Source organism: Cucurbita pepo, chromosome 4 (assembly GCF_057944985.1).
Source record: "Cucurbita pepo subsp. pepo isolate OVF chromosome 4, ASM5794498v1, whole genome shotgun sequence".
Classification (NCBI taxonomy): Eukaryota; Viridiplantae; Streptophyta; class Magnoliopsida; order Cucurbitales; family Cucurbitaceae; genus Cucurbita; species Cucurbita pepo.
In genome coordinates, this window is record NC_141801.1 from 13,849,941 (window position 1) to 13,872,747 (window position 22,807).

A 22,807-nucleotide genomic window follows, 5' to 3' on the forward strand; every position below is an offset into this window, starting at 1 on the left:
GTTAAGAGCCAAATCACATTTTACTTATATATATATATATATATATATATATATATATATATATATAATATAAAACATGCAAAAAAAAAAAAAAAAAAGAAAGTATTACAAGGAAATTCCACGTGTTCGCTGACGTGGGCTACGCGACTAAATGAGAATCCGAAGCCAATGCGGTTTTGGGCTTTGGCTCCAATTATTCTTATTGATTCGGAAAATTAACTAACCCGTCCTCCGAATTCTCCTTTTCCTTTTTTCCTCTTCTCCTTTTGGCAACAGTTCCTCGCCACCGTCGTTTTCCTCCGTCGTAACCTCTGTTTAGAACTGGTACCTCCGATTCTGCGAAGGCATTGCCTTTTTGTCTTATTCTGAACGCTCATATGGAAGACTGTGTTAAGCAGGAACTCGCTGAACCTTTACGTGCGCAAGAAACAAGCAACAATCACGAGGTATCAAATGTGTTTCCCGCGTTTATTGAGCTTAGCAGTGACAGCGAGTCGGATTCCGAAGATTCCGAGCAGGAAGTAGTTGACGGGATTTTAGGAGGAGTTACGAGAAGCATCGGACTCCCGAACGGCGTAGATGGAGGATTTTTGAAGAAGAGGAGGCTGAACGAGTTGGGAGTTATTTTGCCTCTAGGTTTTCTTCCGCCCGCGGCTCTCGCTGGAACAGATGTCGTGGCGGTTCCTTTGCCCCCGTCAGAAGAGGCGGCTACGGGACAAGTGGCGAGGACTTCGAACGCTAATGCTTCTGCTTGTAAACAGTTTTGGAAGGCAGGAGATTTTGAAGGAGCTCCTTGTAGTAACTGGGAGTCATCGTCGGGTATGTCTTATTACCATGCGTTCCCATATTGAGTCCCATCATTCCGAAAGATAAGTTTAAAATTTAGCCAAGTTTAATGAATTCGGAATGCTATTTCCAATATCTGGAATTGAGAGTTCATCTTTTATGGAATCATCTTCGTTCTCATATGTCAATACTTAGGATGAAGGTTCTCGTATACATAGCAATTTTATTTTTCTTATTTTCCAAAGAGGGGGAAAAGCATAAAAAAGAGTGACAGCGCGATAATGAAGCCAAAGATGAGAGAAACTTCCATTGAAAGAGAACTCAAATATTCATATTGGTATGAGTTACCTGGAAAGCCATCCCAAAAAACTGAAGTTTCTGTTGTTATCTTTCTAGATTGATGGATGTTGTCCTTTTGGATTGATGACTTGGCGGTGTTATCTTCCTGAATTGATACACAATGATATTGTTATCACTTTGTAGCTTATCGAAGCATCTAGATTATCTTTTGTGGGGCTACCAATGCTTATTCCCCCGATGGAGTTGATGCTTTGGATTGTTTGGGTTGCACTGATGTGTGTCATAGATTGTCTCTCTAGCTCAAATTTCATTGCACAGCTTCGTGGCAAGTTGCCTTGGAGTGTGCTACTGATTTGCTGATAAATCTTTGAATTTAAGCTTAACTCTTTCAAGGATTTTATTTATAGGAATCTAGTCTTTCATGTGTTTCTCCTAAATTTAAGTTCCATCTCAGATTTTGTTGGTCACGTATCTCCTTCACGTTGATGCTTGGATTCTCAAATCCATAAAGGCTCGAAAACCAGTTTTGAAAATTAAGCTTACTCACCAAACAATCATCCCAAAATTTTATAATGTTTCCTTCCCCCAACTTTTTTTTTATAAAAAAACTACACATTTCAAACCATTATTTCTGCTAAGCTTCAATCCTAGAGAATAAGAGATAATGGAAGGGATAATCACTTACTCTTTGGTTACAGAATCTAAAAAGAATTATTGAATCTGCCAAGGTCTGCACCTCCATCTTTTTAAGTATTCGCCCTTCTATTATTTCTATCAAATAGATTTGCTTAAACTTCTGCAAATCTGATTTTTTTTTTTTTTTCACATTCTTTATTGTTAATCCTGCCTTAAGTTTTATGGCCCCTCACCATTATATTTATAGAATTTACTGATAAAGATATCAATTAAAAAGAAAATAAAATTCCTTCCTTTATCCAAATAGAATAAAAGGATGTTAATTTAATTTGGCACTGGGAATTTGCTGTTGCAAATGTTCTTTGAAAACTTAATCGATCTTCTTCCCATTCTTCTGTTGGTATTTAACTTTGATTGTATTTATGTCTCACGCTTAACTCTAATTCTGCTGTAGGTGGCATGGACCACGTTAGGGTTCACCCCAAGTTTCTGCATTCTAATGCGACCAGTCATAAGTGGGCCCTCGGAGGTAAGAATGCTTGACACAAAAATGGTTTCTGAAAGTCTCATGAAGTTATATTTTGATCGAGCAATGATTTACATTGGATGTTATACATGGATTTTAAGATATTTGATTCATGCATGCAGCTTTTGCTGAGTTATTAGACAACTCATTAGATGAGGTACCTCACTTTTCCTTCTCATTGTTTTTGACAAAAATCATTTCCACTAATATTTTTCCCATCCCTTAACTGAAGGTTTGCAATGGAGCTACTCATGTTAATATAGACGTGCTTGTGAATAAGAAAGATACAACCAGAATGTTACTGATTGAAGGTATTAAGTTTGATTGGTAGATTTTAGTTTTATTTGAATTTTTAATCAGAAACAGAACTAAAATGCTTTTCCATAGAGAGTAACGATTCCTCACTAAAAATATATAAAGTAATGATTCCATAGTCTCAACCTCGTGGGTGGTATCCTCCTCCCTCCTCTCTGTACTTTTTCCCCTCCATTTGTTTGGCAGAGTGGGAGATAAGCACTTGAAATGTGTGTATGGGTGGGTGATAAAAAATCAACACTCCTAGCAAGATAGGTAGAAAAGTGGGAGAAAAGGTGTCTCCTGGTGTTTGTTTCATCCCCCCTTTCTTGATTGGGATTATTTTGGCATTAAATATTTCTACCTTGACTTTCTCGTTGGTGGGATCAACAATCAATTTCTCATTTGGAACCTATTGTTGATAAGTAAATCCGAGTTGGATATATAGAGAAGTCTTTTTTAGACAAAAGGAGTCTTTTGTAGACCTGCTCTTGCTCTATCAATCAAACCTTGATATCCTAGCAAGGGTGCTAATTCCTTGAAAAAGTTGGTAAGGGAGTTCATTAGATGAAGGCAACTATTGTCATGGTACCATTTAGTTAAATGGAGTTAGACCTCCCTTCTAACATCTCAAAGAGGGCTGGGACTAAGGCGTTTGAGTTAAAGAAATGGACAAGGCTTCTCAAATGAAAAGTTGATGTGGACTCCTTCATCAACTTGAACAATTCTTCTGACTTTCTTTGAGGCTATGTCAGAGCTGAAGATTAATGGACGAACTTGCCAACTTTTGGGTCTAAAATGTGATATTGATAAGTTGAATAGATGGGCTTCTTTGGTTGGGTGTGATGTTGGGTCGATTCCTTCATCTTATTTTGACTTCCTTTGGTTCATAGCCTTAGAAACAGTTTGTTATGGGTTCTTATTGTAAGATTCAAGGGTTTCATCTTGGAAGAAAAGATTCTTTTTGAAAGGGGCCAGACTCACTCTCATTCCGTCTATGTGGAGTGATATCTCGAGCAAGTTACCTATTTCTTTTTAGTATTCTTGTGTTTGTGAGTACGCCCCTAGAGAAGCTTATGCGGGATTTCCTTTGGGGAGGGATTGGATAAGGGAAAGGGTTGCATTTAGTTAGGTGGAGGGTGGTGACATAACTTGTTCATGAAGGGGGTTGGATATAGGAAATTTAAGGGCCTTAATAGTGCGTTCCTAGCTAAATGGCTTTGGTGTTTGTATCTCTAGTCTAATTCCCTATGACAAAAAGTTATTGTGAGCAAATATGAGTTGAGGGGCTTCCTTTTTTTCTTAGTTTGTTTCGTGGGTGATGGGGGAGATATTTATTTCCAGGAGGGGGGATAACCCCTTAGCTCCATCACTTGTCCCTTTAGATCCTTCTTCTGTATCATTTATCCTCGATGAACTTTTCGATGGTGAATGTGTATCCAGGCTCTATGATCTTTCTTTCTCTCATTTAGGGGTCCCATCATTCTTGTTTGATGGAGACACGTTGGTTGTTGTTGCCCTCCTCACATTGACAGGGGCGTTCAGGGGAAGGGATATTTGTGTTTGGAGTCCTTATCCTTCCAAAGGCTTTTCTTGTAAATCCTTATTTCCTTGCTTGGTTAATCACTCTCCCTTGAGTGTTTTTGGAAGGTGAAAATTTTGAAGAAATTGGATGCCTGCACTATTGCAGACTTTCATCCCATAAGTCTCACGGCTGGCCTATATAAAATCATAGCAAGGGTATTATTAAAAAGGTTCTCCCCTTCACAATAACTGGGCAACAAACAACTTTTGTAGAGGGGCGAAAAATTCTCGATGCATCCCTCATGGCAAACGAACTCATAGATGAGAATGGGAAAGAAAAATTAAAAAGGTGGTCATCAAACTTGATATGGAAAAGACCTTCGACAAGGTTGATTGGACTTTCCTCAAAAACATTCTTGTGGCAAAAGGCTTTGGCTCAAAATGGCGAAGGTGGATAAAAAGGATGCATCTCATCCACAAACTTCTCCATCATCATCAATGGAAGACCGAGAGGGAAGCTTTATGCCACATGAGGTCTCCGACAAGGAGATCCACTATCCCCTTTCATCATAGTAATGGATTGCCTCAGTCGCGTACTGAAAAAAAGCAGAATACGAAGGGAAGATAAAAGGTTTTCAGATTGGTAATGAAGGCTTAAGCATCAACCACCTTCAGCCTGCGGATGACATACTCCTCTTTTTTGACTTGGCAGATGCCTCTTCCATAAAAAAAAACATGATCGAGACGGTAAAAACCTTCGAAGGATTCTCTGGACAAAATATCAATCTCTAAAAAACAGAGAGCAAGGGCATTAATATTAGCACGGAGATTATTGAAGAATTTGCTAGCATACATAGTTATAAAAAGGGAGAATGATCGAATATGTACCAAGGACTACCTCTAAAAGGAAACCATAAATGAAGATTATTATTGATAAAATAGAAAGAAGGTAGAAGACTCACCCTAATACAAGCCATGTTATCCAACCTACCCACCTACTACATGTCTCTATTTGAAATGCCACAAAAAGTGGCCGTGGATATAGCAAGATTATTCAGAAACTACTTGTGGAAAGATGGCTTACACCTTGATCGATGGAATATTATAAACCTCCCAACAGAAAAGGGAGGCCTTAGTCTTTTCTCGATAAAGAAGAAGAACAAAGCCTTCCTCGCCAAATGGATATGGAGATATAATCACGAAGAAAAGACCTTGTGGAGAAATCTTAAAAAGGCCAAATGTACACCTACATGAAACAAAAATCAACCCATGCCATCTTCTACAAAAGGGCCTTGGAAGTACATAAAGAAACAACAAAACCTCATCACAAACTGAACTTTCCATAGGGTGGGTGTGGAGGAAGCACATCATTTTGGGCCGACCCATGGATTGAAAATACCATGCTAGCCATGAGGTCCACTTTTGACAGGCTCTCTCATAGCAAAAAAGTCACGATCAAAGAAACGTGGAAGTTTTCGACAAATTCTAGGACCTGAAGCTTCGTAGGAATTTAAAGGAAAATGAAGCAATGAAATGGGCCGAATCAAGCCTCGATCTTGTCCTTGTGGTATTGTCAAACGAAACTACAAAATCCTTGATGATGGACATGGGGAAAAAGTAGAAGCAATAAATCACACACTAACAAAGGCGATGGAAAGGATATCATCCTATGAATGCGAAGTTATTCCTCTGGGAAATAGCGCATAAAGCCATTAGCACAAGTGAAAATCTAAAAAAAAAAAAAGAAAAAAGAAAAAAGGAAAAAAGGTCTTACATCACTCTTTCTCCAAATTGGTGTCCATTTTGCAAGAAAAAAATGAATCACAAAGCCACTTATTTATGCAATGTACATATGCTCAGAATTTCTGGACAACGATTCTCAATATATTCAAATGACATCTCACATTTCCTAGGACAACGATTCTCAATATATTCAAATGACATCTCACATTTCCTAGGGAGGGAAAGGATCTATTGGACATGGCTTTAACGTACCACCCTTTCAAAAGCCCTACTATGAAAAAATCTCATCATGGCTTTCTTTTGGAATTTGTGGAAAGAAAGAATTAGAGAATATTAGCAGAAAAGACACAGACTTATACAATACTTTTTGTCAGTGTTGTTTACCACTGTCTAATATTTTTACTATATATACCACTGTCTAATTTTTACTATATAGGAAAATTAGAAATTGGATATACGCCTTTGAAAAAGATAGACTGATTAACTTGGGTGAAGGGCAAGACAGGATGTTGCGGTCACTTGATTCTGCTGCTATGTTCTCTTCCAATCTGCTATCCTCCATCTAACCAAATCTAAGAACAAGTGAAACCCCCCCTTGCCGAAAATTATTTGGAAGTTCAAGGTCCCTAAAGAAGTAAAAATCTTTTTTGGTTACTTTGCTATGGAAGCCTGCCGATAAACTCCAAAAGAAGTTCTCTAAATGTCCCTCAGTATTGCATCTGTAATAAGAAAGGCGAATCCTTAAATTATATATTTTTTTATCACGGCCCCACTTGCTCTCAAGAGGTGGGTGACTTTTGCTGAAGGAGTTTGGTCTATTTTTTTTTTGTCCCCTTAGCATATAAATGATTGGGTTTTGGAATGTCTTGTGGGTTTTTGTGACAAAGCTAGCTTTCATCACCAATGTGCAATAAAAAAGCGAGAGCCCATCATAAGGGAAGCTTATAGAAGCCTATAAAAGGGGAACTGATTACAAAAAAATAGGAATTATGAAAATGTTGTCCATCTTTGAAGAATAACTGAAATGATTATAATAGAATTCCTTGGTCTCATACATCCAAAGAGAGACGTTGATCCTCGTTGTTGACCACATTTCTCTCAAGGACTCCCAACTTATATTTCTCTCAAGCCAAAGTTCCAAAATGTGCCATACTTTTAGGGCTTCCCTGTCTTGACGGCAGGTGGAACCTTCATCGTCAGACAATAACAACAAATTTTGTTCCCAGCCAAAAGACAACAAGTTGGTGTTATTCTTCTCGTATCTACATAATATATAAAGACAACAAGTTGCAGTGTGCTTTCAGACCTGTCTTCTATAGAGGTGTAGACCCCTGAAGATGTTGTTCTTTCTCAAAAAAGAGGAAAAAAGAAAGAATGATGAAAAGAAACAAAGGAAAGAATGTTTCAAGGGGATGAAACTAATAGTAAATAGGATTTTTTTGGGACCCAGTTAGAGTTTTCTTCTTCTTGGTCTTATGCAAATCTTTTCCATGGGGAGTCTTATACTTCGGATGTGTATGAATATCACATCTCCCCTTCTTGTACTTTCTTCGGTAATGAAATTTTCATTTTTGTCGTGTTGGAAAGTTGTGGATTGCTTGTAGAAAAATGTCAATTTTTCTGTAAATTTTTATTGCTACATCACTTGTATTTGACTGTGTTGCAGATAATGGTGGTGGGATGAGCCCCGACAAAATGCGTCACTGCATGTCATTGGGCTATTCAGAAAAAAGCAAATTAGCAAACACTATTGGACAGTGTAATTTGCCACCATAAATCAAAAGTTTCATCTTGTAGTTTTTAATCTCTTTTGAAAGCATTTTTATTTCATATCTTCACAGATGGTAATGGTTTTAAGACTAGTACTATGAGACTTGGAGCAGATGTAATTGTGTTCTCGCGTTGTGGAAAAAATGGAAAAAGGTCTGTTTTGTTTGTTTGTTTATTATTTTATAATTTTTTACTCTCCATTTTCTACAACTTTATCCTTAGGGCAGATAGTTATGGTAAAACATAATCAGAGTTAGAAAACAAATCGACAATTTAATTTTTTTTTGCTTTAATTTCTGTTTTCATTCACTCCCTCGAGGGGTTTGTATTTTTATGCATTAGTTTCTTTTCATTTGAAGCCTTCAATGTAAAGTTTTGTCTTTTGTTCAATTATTTTCCTTTAGTTTATCTTCTACAGTGTACTGATTGAACTCTCTTGGCAGTGGCACACAGAGCATTGGATTACTGTCCTATACATTTTTGAGAAGCACTGGAAAGGAAGATATCATAGTTCCAATGGTAATGACATTTACTTGTTTATTTAATCCTATTTACTAACCTTCATTTCAATTAATTATTTCATATATGTATATAAATATATATAGGTATGTCTGAATGTGTGTATTTATATTTTTATAAATTATGAGGGAGAAAAGGATGGAGAATCCACTATTTCTGTTTCAAGTGATCTTGGATCAATAGGATGCTATGGATTATTTGTCTATGCATCTAATATGTGCTGTACAACTTGATATGCAAATGCCTCAAGTTTTTCCATGGTTGGCTTTTTATGTTCATAGCCTACCTTCTTATTTCTCTGAAGTTAAATGAGTAGTTAAGAACTTAAAACTTAATAGTTATTGTTGTTGTTGTTGTCATAATTATTTTTATTGTAATTTTTTTATATCTATGGATTGGTTATATGTTTAAGATGTATGTTATAGAATTAGCCGAAGAAATAATTGCGTTTCATTGATTTTGGGTAATGGTTGCAGGAAACTAGACCTTTTGATTCGAAAGACTCTTTCTTTCTTCTCTCCTACACCACGTTACTAATTTCTTTTCTAATAAGCTAGCAGAATACTAATTTGTTTACTCTAATAATATTTTTAAATTTTTTTTTCTAGAGGTGTCCTGCTCTATTGAAATGATCACTGTTTCTCCATCTCTTGCTTATCATGAAGTCGTTGCTTCATATTGTGCACTGTGCTTTTAAGCACTAGGTCTGTGTGGCTTGAATTATAGTTTTGGATTATTGGGCACCGTCTGTTTAGTCGTTAAATTACCTCTGTTATATTTTGATCATGTAAGATAGAAGTAATGTATTTCGAAACTTGTACTCCCACTGATAGTTGATGTACTTGAATTGTAATAAAAGCTTGACTATGAAAGGAAGGGAGGTGAATGGACCAAGATAGTGCGATCTTCTCTTAGTGATTGGAACAAGAATGTAGAAACAATTGTTCAGTGGTCTCCATTTGCCAGTGAAACTGAACTTCTTCGTCAGGTGATGCTTTATTGTTCATTTGGGATACGTTCGTCATATTCATTTTTATATTTTTTTAACTTCTTACAAATTTCTTCATTAGGTTTAGGGTTCCTTTTTGTAGGTTTGGTTTTTTGGATGCCCTTGTATTCTTTCATTCTTTTTCTCTCAATGAAATCTCGATTTTTTATTAAAAAACAATTCTTCATTAGGTGAACTGAGTTCTTGCATGGAGTGGTATTGGTTTGAAGATTTTTCCTGTTCACTGTGGTCATTTTCTTTCATTAGAAAACTAAGCTTTCTTCAGGAAGAATAAAAGATATTTACAGTTTTTCTTTGGATGGTATGAGAAGTTGCAGAATCTTAGAGGATTTTTTTTGTGTTGATGGATTTAAAAGGTTTCCCCACAAACGAAGGGATTACACAAAAATCTTCTAATGGGAGATAATTAGAGAAATAGTAGCTTGGCTTAGACGGCTATAATGGAAATTAGTAAGTATTTATCTTCGCATTGTTCTTCTTGGTTAACTGATTATGTTGCTTGGCATGTTTTTCAGTTCTATTTGATGAAAGATCATGGAACTCGCATTATTATATATAACCTCTGGGAAGACGACCAAGGACAGTTGGAACTGGATTTTGATACTGACCAACATGTATACTACATATATATTTTACTTTTTTTTTACCGCATACTAATTTTGTCAGTATCTTTAAATTAATAGTTAACCAATATTTTGTTAGTATCTTTAAATTTAATACTTAACCAATATTTTGTTAGGACATCCAAATAAGAGGCGTCAACAGAGATGAGAAGAATATACAAATGGCAAAAAAATTTCCCAACTCCCGGCACTTCTTGACTTATCGACATTCTTTGAGGGTAATGCTTCATGTGACTAATGAGCAGATGTTCCGTTAATTTGGCTTGAATAATTGCCTACGTGGTTTTAACTTCTATTTTTCTGCAACTGCTTGGAATAGTCTTCACTAATTTGAAATTTGGAAACTCAAAATAATGCATTTGGAGTTCATCTTTTAAAGGCGACCAGAAGATGCTGACGATGCTCTGTGAATGGAAGAAAGCAATTATTTTTTTCATTCACTGAGATTAATTAATTCTGTTTATATACAATATAGGTTTTTTTAGAGAGGTTAGAGGTGTTATGATGAGGTTTGGGAGATGGTGAGGTTCTATGCGTCTTTGTGGACCTCGGTATCTAGTCCCTTTTGTAATTATGATCTTGGTTTGATTTTGCTGGATTGAGGTCTATTTATATAGTTAGCTCTTGGACTCCTTTTTGTTTTTTAGCTTGTTTTTTTCATGTACCCTTATTTTCTTTTATTTTTCTCAATGAAAGCTTGGTTCCTTACGAAAAAAGTATTAAATCTCTAGGGTTATGCTTCAATTCTTTATTTGAGGCTTCCTCCTGGTTTTCGTATTATTCTTCGTGGGAGAGATGTCGAACACCATAACATAGTGAATGATATGATGATGTCCCAAGAGGTCACGTACAGACCTCAGCCAGTTGCTGATGGGGTTGTCAAAGATACAAACGTAATGCTCTTGATTTTCTTTTCTTTCTTGAATGTTCATATTTGCTATGCTCTGCGGTGCTAACTGCTTGCAGATGTTGTTCTCAGATGGTTGCAGTTGTAACCATTGGGTTTGTGAAGGATGCAAAGCATCACATAGATGTTCAAGGATTCAATGTTTATCACAAGAATCGACTGATTAAGGTATGCATCTCTTCTATGAGAGCTTGATGATTATGGATATATATATATATATATATATATATATATATATTATTTTTTTTTTTTTTTACCAGAAATGAGCCTTTTCATTGAAGAAATGATAAGAGACTAATGTTAAAAAAATACAAAAATTAGAATAGAGAAAGGAAAAATTGAATACATAACAAGACAACATAAAATAAAGATTTAGAGAATAAAAAAGCTTCCCAATTAAGGTAAAAGTCCTGCAAAGAAAATGGAATGATTTGGAAAGTGAGCACCAAAAGCTATAGTTGTATTTCTTTGGAAGTGCTTAGTTCAAGTTTTTCTTCTCATACGTGGTCTCTTTTTTTTTTCTTTTTGAGTTCAACATTTGGACGTGATTACCATGGCCATTCCTTTCATGTGTTTTTATTATAACTATGATAATTTTTATGATTAATGTGAACTAGAGAAACTGTTGATGTTGTTAAGGTTTTCTTTTCTTCCTCATTTTTAGTTTTAAAATATTTTGACAATGAACTTGAAGTTTTCGCTGACATTTGAAACAACCTTTAGGGACAACGAACTAATTAACCTCCAGAGACAAAACAAGGCAACCTAACTTGCCAGAAAGCTTTCCATTTAGATCTCATCTCATTAGTTGAATTATTTTGCAACGATATGGAAAGAACAAGAATATGCCATGAAGCCACATAAGATCCTTTTGTCTCTTTCGTGCCAAATTTCAGAACCTAATAGTTTCGACAATGTTGACCCAAAGGATTCTAGATCTTCCTTTAAAGCTATGGCTGGAAAGGAGCATAAAAATTATAATATGCTTGTTGAAGATTTCAGGCGCAACATGTAAACCATTAGTTTTTTCATATTTTTTGCTTTTTTAATTGATTTTCAGGGCTTTCTGAGAAGTACACTTTTGATTATGCAATTATGCTTTTCCCCACATGTTAAATATGAATTGAGTCATTAATGTTTCTGATTAAATTTTTTTATTTGCCAGCCATTTTGGAGGCTTTGGAATGCTTCGGGAAGTGATGGTCGTGGAGTTATAGGTACTGTTTTGGCATATTTATTTACTGATTAATTCACTTATCAATAGAAGATCAATAAAAAAATGGAAAAAATGGAAATCTGATGTGGTCCATGTTCTGATAGCTCAATTATGCTGCAGGTGTTCTAGAAGCAAATTTTGTTGAACCTGCCCACGACAAGCAGGGTTTTGAGCGAACAACTGTACTTGCAAGACTTGAGGCACGGTTGATACAGATGCAGAAGACTTACTGGTTTGTTACTATGGTTAATCACTAGGTGGCATAATTTCAGCTGTTATCCATTCCTGAACCTATTATTTTGTCCTTTAGGGCTTCCTATTGTCATAAGATCGGCTATGCTCCAAGAAGAATTAATAAATTTACCAATCAGTCTCCGGATAGAGGTACATTGGTGTTTTTCGTTAGCTTTTCTTCTAAAACAGTCACAAACTTTTCTTTGGTTAGGGATCAATTTGTTGCAAAACCAATTGTTTATCCATTTCTTTTTCAGTGATGTGAGTGATGATGTGTGCTAAATGTTATCATGGAGTGTCATCTGTCACCAAGTCAATTCCATTGGCCCTCTGACATGTTTACCTTACTTTTGTAGAAAGTTCCCCCGATGATTATTCTTTGCAATCTTCACCTCAATCAAGAAAGAAAAGTGGAAAGACACCTGATAAAGTCTATTCAGGAAAAGATTCAGAAAAGTTTCAGAAAACAAAAGACTGTAGATATGTGAATGGGGATTCAAGTAAAGACAACAACAGCAGTATGGCCCCTGAGCAATCCAGGACACGACCATCTTCTAAGCCACCTTCACCTTCTCCACGAGAAGTTTGGGTGGATAGCCTGCATGGAGGACAGGCAAACAGTATTGGCAATGGGACGTTTCATGAGAAGGAACCTCATGGAAATGATGTTTCAGTGACGATGGAAGTTTCTTCAAATGGAGGAGTCAATCAAGCTCAGGAAGTTGGATCGGGCTCAAGAGGACCCCAACTGAAGGTATATTATATTTTTATTTTTGTTTCTCATATCCAAGTGGAAGCAAAACCTTAATTGGCTGGCATAAAATAGATGGAACAGTAGATACTTCTTCCAAATTCTATGCATTCTCCATGGCCCCAAGGTTTAGGTACCTTAAATTTACATTTTTATTTCACACTTTTTTCAATTCCTTGAACTAAATAACTCGTCAAATTGGATTTATGAAAATACACCACATTCAATCTTCATGTTTTTATGCTTGCTGCTTGTGCCCATGCTTTCAGTAATGTGAATGGTAATCAAATGCACCTGGAGATATTATTTATGTTTTTCTATATAAACTTGGAACAGTATTGATTTAAGTTTGCATTCCACTCTGGCAGGGAGGAGATGTAAACACTAATGAGCGTTCCCTTTCAAGTTCTGAGTTCCACATGCTACAGCAGGTGAAGGAAGAAAATGCAGAATTGAAGGAGAGGTCTGCGTTCTTTCTTCTGCTTATATAGTAATTGGCATTGTCTGGATGCCACTAAATGTTGGCGCTTCATGTCTATCCCCTTCGCAGATTACAGAGAAAGGAAGCCGATCTCAACGAATTGCAGCATGCAAGAGATAGGTGTAAATCACTTGAGGCTCAGGTGCGCATTCTATTTATGTTCTTCTATCTAGTATGTACTGCTGAATCAAATGGTGAATGCTTCTGTGATGGATCTATCAATTAAATTGCATTCCTCTCGTCGTGGGTAGGATGAATTTATTGTGAGAACTCAATTTGATAGTGCTAGCATTACATGGTGTTTGCCCCATTTGGTCATTTGTTGGGGAAAACGCGTTGGTGGATTGCCAGATTATACGCCAGTAGAGATTTTGAACTTGGGGAATAAGAAACTGAGGGTCTTCTGTTTTCGCTGTCGTAGAATGATGCAAACTTATCTTAGTTTCCAATAGGATTTTCACGAATTATAAGGCTTAAACGATGTAACATTCTTGAAATTTAATTTGTTCCCTAATGTGATCCAGCTTAAAGCAGCAGAGCTTAAAATTGAGGAATTGAATAAAGAACAAGAAAGCCTAATAGATATTTTCTCAGAGGAGAGAGATCGAAGAGAAACTGAGGAGAGAAATCTGCGAAAGAAGCTCCAGGTGAGGTTACCACCGATCTAGTTGTCTCTCTCTGCTTGCTTTTGTCTTGCAATAAAATTGTTCTTGCTCTGGGCGTCTACAGGAAGCATCCAACACCATTCAAGAGCTGCTAGATAAGATAAGAATACTGGAAAAACGTTAGCTCCTTGTAGAAACTTGGAGCTCTGGAGTTACCATTAACATTCTTTTGGCGGCACCTTCCTCATCACCGAATTCTCTCACGCCTATCGTGGCAATTGCCAAGCTAGGCCCTTGTAAACGAATACCGTCGATGCTGTTCCTGCAAAATTACTGTAAATTCCGTGTAGAGGAGAGGTATCAAACTGAAGAAAGTCTTGTAAATTGAAACCGAATGCAATCAATCGAATCATTATTCCTGCAAGAAGTTTCCAGTGGACACATTTACTGACCAATTTTGTAGATATATCTTTATATTACAATGTGGTTTGGTTTCTTCTATGTATCATTCAAATCCACACCCTTAGGTGTGATGGTAGTAACAGACGAATTGAGAAATGGTAGAAAGAACGCAATGATTGTATAACAATGAAGGTCTTCCATTGCATCTACAGCATCCAGAGCAAGAGCCTAAAGAAACAATTCTTTACCCAATTCCATTTATACACGAGAATGAGGCTGAATCGCAGAGATTGTGTTTCAAAGTATGGAACAGGAGCAGACAACCTTCTGGGGTGATGTATCATCGATCTTTTTCTCTGTTCAGAGGGATCATCATTCACATATTTAAGTAATGAGGATTTAGTACATAAGTGCACCCATCAAGAAATTTAATAGATGACAGAATTAGGACTCGATTGATTTTAAATTGAAATATTGTGATGAGTTCCGTTCATGTTTTTATTTTATAGCGCATTTGTTCAAGGCTAGAAATTAGGTACATTTTGAGCAATATGATTTTTTAAAATCACCAACAAACAAATTCTAGAAAGCAGCCTACAAGACGATTAAGTAATATGATTTAATGGCATTGAATTTACAAATATAATAAGCAAATCCTAATTGCTTAACTTAACAAACAAATAATTTACAGTAAAATGATTTAGGATAGATGAATATGTTTCTAAGAAAAGTAATTTTAAAGATGGCCTTCTAGTAAAACTGTGTTCCAGCTCCAAAAGGCAACTTCTAGCCTCCACACATTGGCTTAATGGTAAAAAAGGTCAATGAATGCAAGTTAGCCACCAAGTTGAAATTTCGTATTCTACAATTTAAATTGACAACTGAATGTTGGTTAAATAGATGGCCTGTTAGTCGCAAATTAGCTCTAAAAAAACGCAAAATTTTGCATTGTTCCATCTTATCCATTATTCCTCTATTTTACGTAACTGTTTTGAATACGAAAAAAAAGTCTACAGCGAAACTGAAAGATAACTTCTGAAAGCACATGCGAGTGTTTGATCAGAAAAGTAGTGGGATAAAAACAGTCTGAGGGTGGAGCTGTGTATGGGCAACTTAAAAAATGATAAATTGAGGCTCTCTGAGCTAAATGGGCCTAAATGGTGTTGGAGGTTTACAGTAGCCTGGAAGATGTGAAATCAATTGGTTTCTAGCACTTATGTGAAGGGGGGGATTGAACTGGTATGCAAAACCAAAACAAAGGGGAATTATAGAAGTCCTAGGTGTTATGTCTCCAGATGGATTTCAACAATCAGTAACGAGAATGGAACAAATTTTCAGTAAAGGCAAACTTCCCAAGAAAAAAATCAAGAATCAAGGGTGGAAAAAGGCAGTGAGGAAACCAAGAGGACCAGGAAAAGTTAATGTTGAGTGGAAAAAGGCGTTCTTTTCTAAGGGTGATAGTAGTTTGGAAAAGTTTGGACCAGTCACTGTTGAGTGGCTTCTTATTTGTGTTTTGGGGTCCCAGTGGCTATTAGTAAAAGTTTGTGCGAAGTTTATAAGAGATTATCTTCGAGGGGTTATTAAGTTGGATGAGTGTTGACATTTGATTGGGTATCTTCGAGGGGTTATTAAGTTGGATGAGTGTTGACATTTGATTGGGTATCTTCGAGGGGTTATTAAGTTGGATGAGTATTGACATTTGATTGGGTGGGAGGTGGTTTCTAAGCTGACCCGGACTTGGGTATGGAAACCTCTCCCTAGCTGATACGTTTTAAAACCGTGAGGCTGACGACGATATGTAACGTGCTAAACCATACAATATTTGCTAGCGGTGGGCTTAGGCTGTTACAAATGGTATTAGAAGCAGACACCCGGCGGTGTGCCAACGAGGATACTAGCCCCTAAGGGGGTGGATTGCGAGATCCCATATCAGTTGGAGAAGGGAACGAAACATTCCTTATAAAGGTATGGAAACCTCTCCTTAGTAAACGCGTTTTAAAATAATGAGGCTGACGGCGATTTGTAACGGGCTAAAGCGGACAATATCTGCTAGTGGTGGGCTTGGGATGTTATATGGGCATTTAGAATGAAGCTTTGCAACGAGGCTTTGAAGGCCAAACACTTATGGTGTCTCCCTTTGGAATTGATGGCTAGAATTATTGAGAGCAAGTAGTCTCCATTCTAAAAATGGGCCCCGAGTGATTCCGTGTAGAGATTTGTAGAAGGAGTCAGAGGGCTTGGATCACATTCTCAGAGATAATGGTTGCTATTGCAATTTGGAACAAGTTTTTGGAGTCTTAGGGTTGTACTCTTTAGAGATCTTTGTTTTTTTTCTACCTTATGAGGGGGTTTGGCTTGAGGAGAGACATAGGATAATTTTTAGTGGGTAGAGAGGTCTTGGAAAAAAGTCCGGTACTCTGTAAGATTTGTTACTTTCCTCCAATGCCTATTTCTAAGATTTTTTGTAATTATCCTTTGGATCTGATTTTCTTGGATTGGAGCCCTTTGTTATTCAACCAGTTAGTTTTTTGACAGCTCCTTCTGATGAGCTTTATAGTAATGATTTTTAATGCCTTTTTAACATCAATGGAATGTTTATGTTTCCTATAAAAAGAAAAGAAAAAAAAGATCCCCTAATTTACTCTTTAATTTTTTTCAATCAAAGTTCGTTTTTCATTATAAAAAAAGAGGTGAATTTAGCTGAAAGCCATTCTCCTTTCCAGAGTTTGATCTCAAATTGATTTAGTAATTACTCCTTTAATGAAGTTTCTTCTAAGGCTTCCTTGGGCTTCTTCATGTACTTACATAACATGAAGCAGTTTTCTTATGTCCCACAGGAATTTCTTAGTTGGGAGGCTTTCTTTCTTTATTTTCCAATGATCAATGGAAAGTTCTTTATCTGGTTGAGCATATGTGTGTTTGTAGCTGGAGGCATACAGGATCCTAAGGAAAGCTTCGTTTGTATGTCACCTAAATAAATGTTGGTAAAACATAGACAAAGAATTACCGGAATCAAGATGGCAATTCCAACTCTCAAGACCACGACCATACAAGTTGGCAAACTATAGAATAATGCAGAAAAGGTAAACGAAAACATATAAAAGTAAAATGTAAAGAGGAACGATCTATGGACAAGAAATTATATATATAACTAAAATCACAACGAAAATCACCTGTCTTGGCTTTTGCTAGGGATGGTTGTACAACAACATGCATTATAATAACTCCTCCCGTGAACTCACCAAAAGGTAATTTACACTGACCAACAGTCTTATTATTTTCCAAAATTTTGCCCGAACTGATCAGTTTTACTTCACTGGCTGCCTTTGGAGTGACTGTTTTGCCTAACAAAAATAATAATAATAATAATAATAATAAGTAATAAATAAATAAACCGAAAGGTAAAAAGAAAGAAGGAATTAATATATTGACCAATTCATAGAGCGTGTTCGGGAGAAATCTAGAGAATGAAGTATGTTAATAAGAGACTCCAAACGTGTAAGAGTTGGATTTCAACAGCTTCTAATAGAACCGATAGATATTAACAATTCCACATACGTCCAGAAGCACACAAGTAAAGGAAGGGACTTAAAAGAAAAAAGATCAAGAGATCTGCTACATAGAATAGAGAACACCCTAATCACATATGCATTTTTGTGAAAGAATGATGAAAGATATCCAAATGTCAGAAATCACGCTAATAAAGTAACTACAAGGGAGAATAATGAAGAGTAAGGTCCCAACCTTTGGGCCAATCAGACACTATTCTCTGCTTAAGCACATCAACCGTCGAGGCGGAGGAGTATCGAAATGGTCCAACATCAGAACCATCGTACAGCCTGAACTTGATGTCAATCAAATCGTCCTCCGGCATCTGATTAGAGTATTCCTCGGAAATTGTTCGAGTGTGTGATCCCGACGTCGGATTGATAAGGAAACGCGCTCAAGTAATCCGGTGCCCTAGGAGGCGCACAGCAATTCCAATAGCAAAGAAGCTAAAAGGATTATGGATGTGAATACCAAAAACGATCCGGAAAGGAAATAAACTCTTTAGAAAGTCAAAAGAGGAGACTACCAGAGGGAAGAGGTTGGGAGGCGGTTCTTTCAAAACCAGCCAGAAGATTATTATTATTATTATCATTATTTTTAAATTGATGTATCTATTAATATTATTGAGGTGGAGAAAGGACGCGGTCTTCAGCACTCTCTCTGGCATTTGGTCCGACGTCGCTGCGCTTTGGAACCATACGATGTCGTTTTAAGTGTTTGCGGTTGAATTTCTTCTGAATCAGCAGGTCGAGCATCAATGGGCGTGGAATCGGGAATACCTTGCGACGCTTATTGTCCTGTTTTGTTTTTATGATGTGAATTATGAGTTGGTTCTCAAACCTCTAATTCCATTTAAAATTTAATTGGCACTCATAATATTGCGACTCTTCAATGGCTATAAGCCTCCTTTGGGTATTTCAATGCAGCAGCTTGGTCGCAATGGCATGCCAAATTAAATATATTTAAGGTCCGCTGTGCTGTTTAGATGTGATAATTTGACGGTAACATACCAGAACACAAACACCTCTCCAAAAGCATGTTTCAAATTGAAAAAAGAAAAGAAATTACATCAAATTTTCAAGCAATGAGGCCTCGCAGAATTTTTGTATAAGATAGAAAATTTCCCTTTTTTCAAATTGGAAGAAGTATATATATTCTTTTGATGGGGAAAAAAGTATAGGGATAGAAATACTCTTGCAACTTTCCAAAATTACCCTAATTGCCTTAGTACTCGAGCAGTATCCCTAAGGAGTATTCTAGACCTTTGAACTCATCTCAAAATCTATAAACAGCCCTCTTCTTCTATCTGCAAACCCTCTAAGAGAGATGACCTAGCTTCTCCTGTACCAAAAGAGAAACGCACATGGGAAAAACAGAATACAGCATGACCTTAGTAACCAAAGAATTTGAAATATCATATGAAAACTTCACAATCACATAAAAGAGAAACATGTCCTTCATGTCAATGTTCCTAAACACATCATTACCAATTTACCAGAAACCATTTATACACAAGAATATGGCCGATAGCAACCACGTTTTGAAAGATGATTTACCAAACGAATCATATCATTCGTGTTGTGTTTCAAAGTATGGAACAGGAGCACACGATCTTCTGTTGCGAATTGTCAGTCTTTTTCTCTGTATCATCAACATATCTCAGTAAATATTTGATATCACAGCAAAGAATTACCAAACTCATCGGAAAAAACAAATTTGGATAGTGACCACATGATTTAATCTAGTTTTACAATGATCATTTTCAAGAATTGACTAGAAACCCATAGCAGTCACATAAACTTATTTATACAGGTAACTTTCTATTTTTCATTCTTCTTGCTCGTCAAGGGGTACATACGTAGCTGTGGATATTGTTTGGATATGCATTCAATGGAATCAAGAAAGAAGAATTGATAATCAAACAGAAGAAAACAAATCCACAGATGAGATCCTAGACTGCCACATAGGCAAACTTAGTTTAAATTTGATTGACTATACCCTCTTTATTTTGGAATCAGAAGTATGTTTTAGCTTTCATAACAACTTTGTCAACCTTCATGGAAATAAACGATGTTTTCATAGAATCCCAAGTAATCATATGTGAAGGTGAAACATAAAGAAATTCTAAGCAATTATAGAAACTTATAGTCATGTTTCATGGAAATAAGAGAGGTTCTTATAGAATCAAAAGCAAGCATATGTAATCGTGAGATATTAGTTAATGTATTAATCAAAATTAAATATTTGCAATATGGAAATTAGAGCAAGTCAATTACATAAGGCTAGTTAATACATAATTTGTATATTGTATAATAAAAATAATATAACAGATTTTAATAGTAATTAACAGTTAATTAACTGTAGACTTAACAAAATAAAATAAATAAATCTGGAAGATTTTTTTGATTTTCCTCGGCCCTCACAACAATCCAAGTTCTTTCTTCTCTAGTTTATTCTAGTTTTTCCAATGATAAAAGAATATGAAAAGGAGAAAAAAGATAAAAAGGAAAAAATATTGAAGAGAGAAGAAGCAAGAGTAGAGAAAAGGGCCAAATCAGGAAAAGAATAAGAATGGGTAGGAGTGGATATTTTGAATCTTTAGTTAAATCTGCAAGGCTGACAAGAATTTTTATCATTACTAGTATATCCGAATAATAAACCAGCCTAAGCCCTTAGAAAATATCTATCTTAAATAACAAGTTTAGTCTCTCAACTTGTGTTTATTTGGTCCTTCAGCTTTCAAAAGTATCTAATAAGTCTTTAAATTTTCAACTTTGTGTTTAGGTCACCGAAAAATTTGAAAATTTTTAAAACTAATTGATCTAATAGGTATAAATTGAAATTTGTAATTCTAAAAGTTTATGAACCAAATGGACACAAAATTTAAGGACCATACACACACTTCAACTCTTCTCATTTGGCCTTCTTAACCACTAGGCCAACCCATGGACTACTTTCACTTTTCGCTGCATACTTTGTAGAGGAGTAATAGTCAATGAGATGATCCTATGACTTTGGGTTAAATGAAATGGTTTAGCTACAACCTGAAACAGTTATTGTCTTAACCATTCAAAGAAAGCACTCAAAAACACTTCTTCATTTAAAAGCCACAGGCAGTAGTTCAGGACAAGCTTAGAAAAAAGGGATAACATCTGCGGCAGAATAAATGAAGAAAGAAGGTTCTCTGAAAGGCTCATGATAGCTAACTCATGGGACCACTTGCTAAGATTCGGCATTCTAGTTAGCAAAGTCAGACTTCTAACTCAAAAGCACTAGTCAAAGCTGATTGAATGCTCTAAGAATGATTTTGAAATTGTTATATCTCATTAACTTCAGAAAGAGCAACAAAAACAGTTGTTAGTGATTAGCATCAGAAGAGTATTGACCTAAGTTCAAGCCAAAAAAGACCAACAAATGGAGAACTGTATCAGTTCAGAATAAGGTTCCAACTCCTAAGACCTCATTTATATAGACTTGTCGAACTACATCCAGAGTATTTGAAAAACCATCGGGTATAGGACAAAATGGAAAATATACCGTATTACTGTAAAATTTTAAAAGGAACAATCTATGAACAAGAAATTTATATTTATAGCTAAAATCTCAAATGTAATCACCTGTTTTAGCTTTTGCTAGGGATGGCTGTACAACAACGTGCATTATAGTAACTCCTCCAGTGAACTCACCAAAAGGTAATTTACACTGACCAACAGTCTTGTTATTTTCCAAAATTTTTCCAGAACTTATCAGTTTTACTTCACTTGCTGCCTTTGGAGTGATTGTTTTGCCTAAAAGGTAAAGAAAAATCGTCCCAAAAGGGAAAAGGAGAATCAATATGAAAACAAATGCAGAGGAAAAAAGAAGAAGATTAGAAGCCCAGTGAAAGGAAGACACTTCTTCAGAGAAACCTCAAACACAGGCATGAGTTCCTAATGGTAAACGACACACATCAAAGAATTGAACATGCGTCCTCTGAACGAGCGCGTAAATCAAGAATAAAATATCGACGCAGAGCTGTCTGCCAAGAATAAAATATTAGTCCTAAAAATAGATTTCTTAAGCTAGCAGCCTATAGTACTAAAAAAAGGAGGATCAACAGACTCTAGAACATGCAATTAGGAAAGCCGGAAGTCTACTTAGCGTTTGCATTCAAAGGACATACAGAAACCTAAATGTGAGAAATGATTACAAATTGAGTACTTATAATTGAAAAGAATAAGGAGAAGATGAAGAGCTAAGCTGGAACCTTTGGGCCAATCGGACACTATTCTCTGCTTAAGCACATCTATTGTCGATGCGGACGAGTATCGAAATGGTCCAATATCAGAACCATCGTAGAGCCTGAACTTAATGTCAATCAAATCGTCCTCCGGCATCTGAGTTGAGTATTTCACAATCAGGTATAAGTGTTGGATCCCGACCTTGAATTGATCAGAGACGCGGCCCAATATCCGGTGCCCTAGAACAAATTCACAGGAATTCCAACAGCAACGAAGCTGAAGCAATTGCAGGAGTGAACACCATGAAAGATCCGAAAAGGGAAGTAATTTTGAATAAAGTGAAAAGAAAACGACAATCAAGAGAAGAGAGAAGAGACCTTGTGAAGCCGTCGATCAGGCAAGGCCAAGGCAGAGTTTCCTCTCAGCTGCAGGCTTCTCAGAAAGAAGAATATTATTCAATAAGAAATTCGATATATATTTCTTTTTTCCCAAATTATGAATCTATAAATATTATTTTAAGTTGTTGAACTGAGGAAGAAGACAAAGTAAGCGCTCGCTAAGGCAGACCGATTCGAAATCGATGCGGTCTTCTTGACTTTATGTCACGTCACGACGCCACACCACACCGCACCACTGGCGCTTTCTCCGGTTCGGTTCGGTTCGGTTGGCTTATGGAATTAAACGGTGACGTTTTAGTCGGTCATCCACACTG

At 36.4% G+C, this 22,807-nt stretch overlaps 3 protein-coding genes across 9 annotated transcripts; 1 reads left to right on the forward strand and 2 right to left on the reverse strand.

The window, feature by feature from the left end:
* The first annotated feature begins 190 nt into the window (after positions 1-190).
* Positions 191-14,375, forward strand: LOC111794019 (protein MICRORCHIDIA 7). The gene is made up of 20 exons (XM_023676121.2): positions 191-819; positions 2,177-2,251; positions 2,371-2,405; positions 2,481-2,559; positions 7,476-7,568; positions 7,651-7,732; positions 8,023-8,098; positions 8,958-9,086; positions 9,623-9,721; positions 9,847-9,948; positions 10,462-10,623; positions 10,710-10,805; positions 11,803-11,854; positions 11,974-12,085; positions 12,164-12,237; positions 12,444-12,841; positions 13,207-13,301; positions 13,389-13,461; positions 13,844-13,966; positions 14,049-14,375. Exons 1-20 carry the CDS (start codon positions 378-380, stop codon positions 14,106-14,108), a joined length of 2,457 nt encoding a protein of 818 aa, XP_023531889.2. The 5' UTR covers positions 191-377; the 3' UTR covers positions 14,109-14,375.
* On the reverse strand, positions 13,750-18,458 carry LOC111794020 (membrane-anchored ubiquitin-fold protein 3). 6 transcript variants are annotated; one of them, XM_087122927.1, is made up of 4 exons: positions 18,071-18,455; positions 17,500-17,670; positions 14,575-14,682; positions 13,750-14,246 (listed from the first exon to the last, which is right to left on the reverse strand). In XM_087122927.1, the coding sequence occupies exons 1-3, from the start codon at positions 18,198-18,200 to the stop codon at positions 14,624-14,626; spliced, it is 360 nt and encodes a 119-aa protein (XP_086979053.1). In that variant the 5' UTR covers positions 18,201-18,455; the 3' UTR covers positions 13,750-14,246; positions 14,575-14,623. The 6 variants fall into 6 exon arrangements, with proteins under 6 accessions (XP_086979053.1, XP_086979054.1, XP_086979052.1 ...); XM_087122926.1 differs by lacking the exon at positions 13,750-14,246 and adding an exon at positions 14,291-14,342; XM_087122928.1 differs by lacking the exon at positions 14,575-14,682 and having other exon boundaries at positions 18,071-18,456.
* A 444-nt stretch (positions 18,459-18,902) lies between these two features.
* LOC111794023 (membrane-anchored ubiquitin-fold protein 3) lies at positions 18,903-22,634 on the reverse strand. 2 transcript variants are annotated; one of them, XM_023676128.2, is made up of 5 exons: positions 22,473-22,634; positions 22,122-22,371; positions 21,493-21,663; positions 19,432-19,516; positions 18,903-19,216 (listed from the first exon to the last, which is right to left on the reverse strand). In XM_023676128.2, the coding sequence occupies exons 2-4, from the start codon at positions 22,249-22,251 to the stop codon at positions 19,461-19,463; spliced, it is 357 nt and encodes a 118-aa protein (XP_023531896.1). In that variant the 5' UTR covers positions 22,252-22,371; positions 22,473-22,634; the 3' UTR covers positions 18,903-19,216; positions 19,432-19,460. The 2 variants fall into 2 exon arrangements, with proteins under 2 accessions (XP_023531896.1, XP_023531895.1); XM_023676127.2 differs by lacking the exon at positions 18,903-19,216 and having other exon boundaries at positions 19,266-19,516.
* Positions 22,635-22,807: the final 173 nt, after the last annotated feature.